The 7670-nt window shown below is 36.0% G+C and overlaps 1 protein-coding gene across 2 annotated transcripts in view; it reads right to left on the reverse strand.

The window, feature by feature from the left end:
• The window catches only part of LOC140137927 (wee1-like protein kinase 1-A), a 39649-nt gene extending 35889 nt beyond the window's left edge, over window positions 1–3760 (reverse strand). Inside the window, exons 1-2 of one of the 2 annotated variants that reach the window (XM_072159732.1) lie at window positions 2904–3760; window positions 901–967 (exon numbers count right to left, since the gene is read on the reverse strand). In XM_072159732.1, coding sequence (XP_072015833.1) covers window positions 901–967; window positions 2904–3625 — 789 coding nt within the window. In that variant the 5' untranslated portion in view covers window positions 3626–3760. The remainder of the gene's footprint in view (window positions 1–900; window positions 968–2903) is intronic. The other variant, XM_072159733.1, reaches the window with a different exon arrangement.
• Window positions 3761–7670: the final 3910 nt, after the last annotated feature.

Below are 7670 nucleotides of genomic sequence, written 5' to 3' on the forward strand. Positions count from 1 at the left end.
TCCTCTCTCATACAAGTCACATTAGTCAATAGTCCAACATGTAGTCATGTACCCATTTATACATTTATGTACACAAAAAGTTCATTTGTGCCAGGGTTCGGTTTTTGCCGGCAAAGTGGCAAAAACTGTTTTTGCCTGGTTTAAACCGGCAAAAATGGCAAAAACTCGCATATAGTCACTCAAATATTAAAAAGTGACACAGAAAGCTCATAAAACAGTAAAACACAACTTTTAATGAATCATTCAACATATTTTTTGTCTCATCAAGTCCTTAAAATGAAAAAGTTTTGAATTTGATACATGTGCCACACTTCGATTAAATGCACTTGAGCAATGAAAACACATGCCTTTAATAAGGAGTATTTCCTGATCCTAGCATCCTCTATTTATGTCATTTTTCATTAGATATTATGAAAAACCTATTCCCAAAATTTCAGTTGATTCCGATTTTGCGTTCATGAGTTATGCATGATTATGTGTATTACACTGCTCCATAGACAATGCGTTGTAATTTCGTTCTGGTGCACCAGAACGAAATTCCAATTTCACGATATCTTTGCTAAAGCGAATTAATCTGCAAGAAATATTTTGTACATAAACATTATGTAGCCAGAGGTATCCAGTGATATAAAAATCTCAACTTTTTTTGAGAAAAGTGGGGGGATGAGGCTGTGGATCACGAAATGCCCTTTTAATATATTGCTTATAATTACAAAATCACACGCGGGAACTTATTTTTGTAACTTAATGAGATGAAAAACTGAACTATAAATCACTTTTTTAGTTTTTGCCGTCAAAAACTGTTTTTGCCAAGTGGTTAAAACCGCGGTTTTTTCCACCTGCAGCAAAAACCTGCGAACCCTGATTTGTGCCATCTATAATATGGGTATAGATTATTACCTTGGATGGATTGGTTGGTCTGATTTCTTCATCATCTTCATCCTCCATATCAAAATCCATCAGGCTACTGTAGAAACAAACAGTGAAAGAAAAGGTCATTTTAGCATCAGGTTTTTAACTAGCCGAGTTTCTCTCAGCTGTAGTAACTACAAATTTCGGATGTTTGAGAACGTGTTCTCAAGTTGTAGGAACTAGGAAGTGCCATACATTGTAAACTGTTTTCATAATTAGTATGTCACAAAATATAAATATTGACAATAATTGACAATCCATTATTCATACATTGCTTACCTGTGTTTCCGTATCATCTTTTGTGGTGAAAAATGATTACAAATGTGTAATTTGCAATCATTTGTAGAGCAAAGATTTTAATCCATTCTGACGGCTAAGTATGCATGTGATTGTGAATGTAGTCCTGCCAGCAAGTCTTTATCATAAACATAATGACATCTACGGACCTGAAGTCTTGCAGCGGTACATAGGGATGCACTGTACGTTTAAGAAATCCTCAGCAATATCCTTAGACCCCAAAATAAGCCCACATATTGTGATGTTTCTTATTTGTGGAATGAATGTGAATAGACCGATCTGTAACTCAGTAATCATATTCATAATGTTAAATAAAGAATTAAGATTACTGAGTTAGTTACTGGAACTAATTGTGAATGCACACCAAATCGCGTCAACACATACTACATGTACACAGCACTTCTTGGAACTCCCGGTCGGATACAGGAGTTTCAATTATTGGAACTGAGTTTGAATTCTCTAGCCTTCTCCACTTTGTGAGAAGGCTAAAAAGCAGTAAAAATCCGGGGTTTCCGGACTTTTGACCAGTACAGGTCGGCAATATTCCCAAAATTTCACATCGTTCAGATGATTTTTTATGGTACTGAGTTCGAATTTCACCAAAAGTCATCATTTTGTCTTCACTTTAATCCATGTTTTTTGTGTTGGGAATGTTTTTCTTGTTATTTTGTGAAAAATAAAACTGAAAGACAGAAAAAAATATGCCAAATAGTAGGCATATTTGAATTCCACTTTAGAATGTGTAAATAGGATTTTACCATTCTAGATTTTTATTGACATGTTTGAAAGATAAATTCATAGAAAACATTGATTAAAAAGTGCAGAAGTGTGGCCCCGTATCTCGGGGTCTATCTTGCCTGAATAGCTTCACATTCGAGGCTAGAGACCATTGCATTCAAAATCTAGTCAAATTCGCTAAAAAATGACACCATATATAAAGCAATGGAAGTTCAGAAGTAAACACAGCCGATCACATGACTTACTACAAAATTTTAGACTGTTCAAAATACTGAAAATATGCAAATTTTACTCAAAAGATACAGTTGACTCATCAAAATAACTTTCATCCAAATTTCAACATTAACTTGTGAGGACTACACTAGTACGGTATGTATTTATTGTAGGACTGGCGAGCGAGTCTAGTTCAGTTCAGTAACACAATTGCAAAAATGTCAACACTGACCAAAAAAAGCGATAGCAACATTGTACAATGTACATGTTTCATGACTTGAGTTCTCAAGACAAGCCATGAAGCATGTCCATGTCATGATGTCGGGTAGTGCTGTACTATTACGCTGCCTTTCGATTGCAGAGGAGGACAATTTCGACCTTCTCGTTTGTTTACAAACAGAGAGGTAGACAAAGGGCCTGTCAAAACTGTTCGCTTGTCCAAATAGAGAAATACCTAGGCAGACTCCCATAAGAAACTGCCCCTACTCAAGTATCAAAACTGGTCCACAATAGAGTGATTCACGCAACATGAATAGGTGATTAAAAAACTGTGAAGTACTAGGACCATGTGCTTCTTTTGTCCAATTTGGCATCAAGATTTCGAATGAAAACAGTTCAGACCCAGAACACGATCATGTCAGAAATTAATATTTTGTTCTGGGTCTGATTATTCGGACTAGATGTCGGGTAACTCTGGGCTACACGGATCATGATCATCTTGACCATGTGACATTACGTATTACCTGTCATTTTGTTGATCTCTCAGTCTCTTTTTCCTTCCAGAAGATCCTATATTCATGCTACTTGATGATTCATTTAAGTGTTCTAAAGCTGAAGGTGTAAAAGGGTTCACATTTGCTACATTATTATTCCTCTTCCTGTTTGCACTAAGTCCAAGTCTAGAAACAGGTCTTTTAATGAAATTCTCAGTTCCAGCTCCATCATCCCCTTCAAAAGTTAACTTTCCAGGAGTACAACGAGTCTTCTTTTGCACAGAAGATCTCTGAACCTGTAGTAGTGACTTTGGTGTATGTGGTGTATCAAACAATCTAAGATTTCTGAGTCGTTTGTGGGGCGGTGTTCCGGGTGGAACTGGAGATGGAGAGTCCCTCAAATTGTTATTGAAGCGAAGGTTACGATTGAAAATCATCGGTGATTCTGGGCTTGAATTTCCACGACTTCCTGGTGACTGGTCTCGATAACGCTGTTCAAGATGCCTTCGGTGTGCTACAGGGCTTTGATGTGGTGTTGCAAAACTAGGATCCCAACCATCGTCTTCAAGAGAAAAGTCAATCGACATATCTTTGCTACAATTTGTTGTTGTACTTGAATTGAAGGAACTATCAACATCATCGTCAATGTCGTTACTATCGCGACGTCGATGCTCGCGAAAATCCAGTCTTTGTACAGGTGATTTATGTGTCCTATGAGCAATCACAAACTTCACGGGTGTTCCCATAGCCATGGTAAATACCTTGATATTCTTGTCAAAGCGTTAAAGTATTTGTAAATGATTCAAATATTAGATTTAAATACACGATAAATGTTATCATGCTTATCAAAAAATGGCGCGACAGCGTCAGTTAGTCACTACCGTGTCACATGATCTATTGATTGAACCAATCAGGTGAGAGAATCGATCATCTCAAAGGTCACCGACAAGTGTTTGGTGGTGCAGGTGGTCGGTTGTGGTACGGTTTACGCCCAATTTTGGGCGCTGTATAAACGCAAATTCTACAAAAAAGGGTTTTAAATCCTCCGTTAAAAAACTGGTCAAGCACTGCCAAGGATAATAGAAATCGGCACTGCCAGTCTGGGCTGCCACCTGAGACGAATTTGTCTCAGACTGCCACTGGTCAAATGCCGGGGTCAAATGTAGGCCTATATTATGATTGATACATTTTTATGACAAAGGGCCTACAGAGAATGGTGTCAGGACGTTTCGCCCCACACCAGTACATACCACTACCAGTTCGCCCCAATACACGTACATACCACGACCAGTTCGCCCCAATACACGTACATACCACGACCAGTTCGCCCCAATACACGTACATACCACGACAAGTTCGCCCCAATTGACTCACTGTGTAAACTGTAAAGTGCCGTGAATGCAGTGCATGCGGCCAATCAATACAACTTCCAATTGTTTGCATTTAGGGCATATATTCATGTATTATGGTATAATCAATACGACCTCCCATCGCTATTCAGCGTGTCACCTCTCGAGTGCATGGATGTATTTTTAGTGTGCTTTTAGCGAAAATATTAGACCCTAATTAGGCTCTAATAATAGAATCTTTAAAAATAATATACATCAATATTATAAAATAATATAATAATAATAATGGTTTCAACCTTTCTTGGATTTTTATATACATCAATATAACAATATAATAATAAATAATAATGGTTTCAACCTTTCTTGGATTTTTATGTACATCAATATAACAATATAATAATAAATATAATAATAATAATTATTATTATTGCAGTAAGAATAATTTATAGTACTATTATTATTATTTTCATATGATAAAAATTAAAAAAATTACTATATACATTATGATTTACAAAATACAATATTTTAACTCTTGCCGACACCTACAAGCTTGAGTTGGGGGTATTTATGTATAATAATGAATTACCGGGAGTATTTGATGATTTCTTTGTACTACGCGTAACGTTCCAATATTCATAATTACCAAACGAGTAGATTCAACTTAATGAAGAACAATAAAACATTTACTGACCATGCCATTCGTACTGCTGGTCCAATATTATGGAATTCATTGCCAAACTCTATAAAAGCAGCCAAAGAATAGAAATCTTTCAGGGGAAATGTTAACAAAATGAGAGACTTTTGCGGGCAGATGCTAAAACATTTGGTTCCTTTGAAGCAATATCCTAAAAATTGGTTATTTCAGTGGCATATGCTTAAAAATGGGACCCGTTTCGAGGGTTAACAAGAAATGTCTTTAAAAAGACAGCCCAGTGATTGAATAAAAATGTTGGATTTCACATTCACTGGGAGGACCTTTGGCTTAAAAATGAGCTATTAGAAACGACACTGTAAAAAGGAGAATGCAAGCAGATAAAGTTTTTATTAATATGTTTGTTTTCTTTATTTTGTCTTAAAAACCCACAAGGAGGGCACAAATTTATATGCTGAGTACTTAGTTCACTGCTATATTAAAAATCATACATACGTCCGATGATGTAGTTTTTCTGTTTTTGAACCAATCTTCATTATCGATCGAATTTTCACCAAAAGACTCATTATGAACTTAACCATGTACATGAACATCCATAACACTTTCCCTTTATTTATTTCTTGTATGCTTTACCATGCCCCCTGGGGAGTTGGAAAGTGATATTCACGTTCTAACAATCGAAGTCATTTAGACCATGTCAGACTTGGGATGTCATACAAGTCATTGTCACTTGTCTAAAATAATTCCATCCTCAGTTGTTTCTATTATTACGTTTCTTTCATTTATCTTGCTATGCCATGCTTTTCTGCCCATTATACATCCCGGCATGCACATTGCACATCATATTTCTTTACTGATTTCTAGCACACACCACACCTAGTTATATTACTTATTAGCTTATATTAATGTATTAATCATACATACCGTAATGAAAAAAAGGTGCAATCTGACTATTCTGTTTGTAAATGATTGACATTTATTTGATCACACCGATGATGAGTATGCTACATGCTGCAGTGCATTGTACTGCACTGGTGCTCCTTTGTTGAAGGGGAAATCCTAGATCGGAGACAGTCAACATGGTCAAAGAGCTTACTTTTTTTTGGTGAATAATAGCATTTTCATGAATGAAATAGAGCACTATAGCCTATAAATAATAACTTTAGAATGTAATGACTATTATCATTACCAGTAAAATGAGTATATAAGGGGCCTTAAAATGTGACATGCATATGCACGTCTTCCCAATCTAGGTAAAAACACCCAGATTTGGAAGTTTTACGAAGTGGTCTTTTACTGTTACCAAAAATAGGTAGGCCTATGTGTTGTTTGAATTGGCGAAATTAAAAATACCATTGCTGTCTTTGTCATCATGTCAGTTATTATTTTAACAACTTTGGATGAAACTGAGTTTGTCTTATTTTTCAGAAAATTAATTTAGAGGATGTCGTTTGCATGATCAGGCTGGCCATACACATATACACTTGTCTAAATTAATAATTCTATTATTATTATTATTATTATGATTATTATTATTATTGTTATTGTTATGTTTCTTTCTTTCATCTATCATGTGTATGAATATACCTTCCTGCGCATTATATTTTCTTTACTGAGTGATTTCTAACAAACACCACCGTCAAATACCGAGAAAGAAAACTCAAATTCGGATTTATGCGCGCAAAAGTAACATTTTCCATTTCCGCGCTCGATTCTTCGAAGGGGTGTGTTCGTGAAGGTGTGTGTTGTGTATAGAGTGTGAGGTAAATAAACAACCCAATGTCAATGAGAACGATTATAGAATTACAGGAGAAAGAAAACAAAACATGCGCGCAAAAGTATCATTTTCCATTTCCGCGCTCAATTCTTCGAATATGCCCATGTGTGTTCAATACGGCTCATGAAAGTGTGCGTTAGGCCCATGAAAGTCAATTCTGAGTTTATCGTCCCTTTTTTTCCCAGGTTGGTGAGGTGACTTTTTCATTTTTCATTATTTCATCAGATTTCATTATTGACCTAAAATGCGTGTTGATTTAAAAGCCACACTCATAGGCCTACATGTTATTTATAAACATGTTTTTCTATGGGTAGGGACTAGAAAAGTTAGAAAAGAGCCTGGTTTTGCTTCCAAGTTATGAATTTATATGTTGTACAAACAAAAATAAATGTTTCCAATTGCTAAAACTTTTGAAAACACTGATACTTTGAAAATAATGAATTATTTTGGCATTTTTGAAAATTTGACGCGGGTGTTTTTGGTTTCCAAAAAGTGACACGGGCGGGGGACGATAAACTCGGATTAGACTTTCACGCGCCTTATGTGCAGTGGCGTAGATTTCTTTTTGACATTGGGGGGGGGGGGTGGGGTAGAGTTGGGAAAATAATTCTTGGAAGTCAAGTCAATTAATCCAGCACCTTTTTGGCGATAGAATAAACTTTTTTTGGATTCTGCTATTTTGAAGCTAAACTGATGAAATATGGTAAAAAAGGTAGAATAAAGTAAAAAGTTCGAACCATATGATTGCCGACCCAGTAGGCCTATACACTACCTTATTCCACTTCGGTCGTGATCGGACCGTTCATTGCGAAACAAAATATTGCGATGTAGCCTACTGAGAAAGCAACATGATGATTCCTCCTATTCTCCATATGATGAACGAGTGAGTGGTGAAAACACGAATGAACGATCAAAACAAAGATTAGATGTGAAAATGGATGAAAACCATGATGCAATAATAATAATAGTAAAAGGCACGAAAGTTACATAGGCCTAAGTATTTTATGTCAGTTATGATT

Source organism: Amphiura filiformis, chromosome 17, assembly GCF_039555335.1.
Source record: "Amphiura filiformis chromosome 17, Afil_fr2py, whole genome shotgun sequence".
Taxonomy (NCBI): domain Eukaryota; kingdom Metazoa; phylum Echinodermata; class Ophiuroidea; order Amphilepidida; family Amphiuridae; genus Amphiura; species Amphiura filiformis.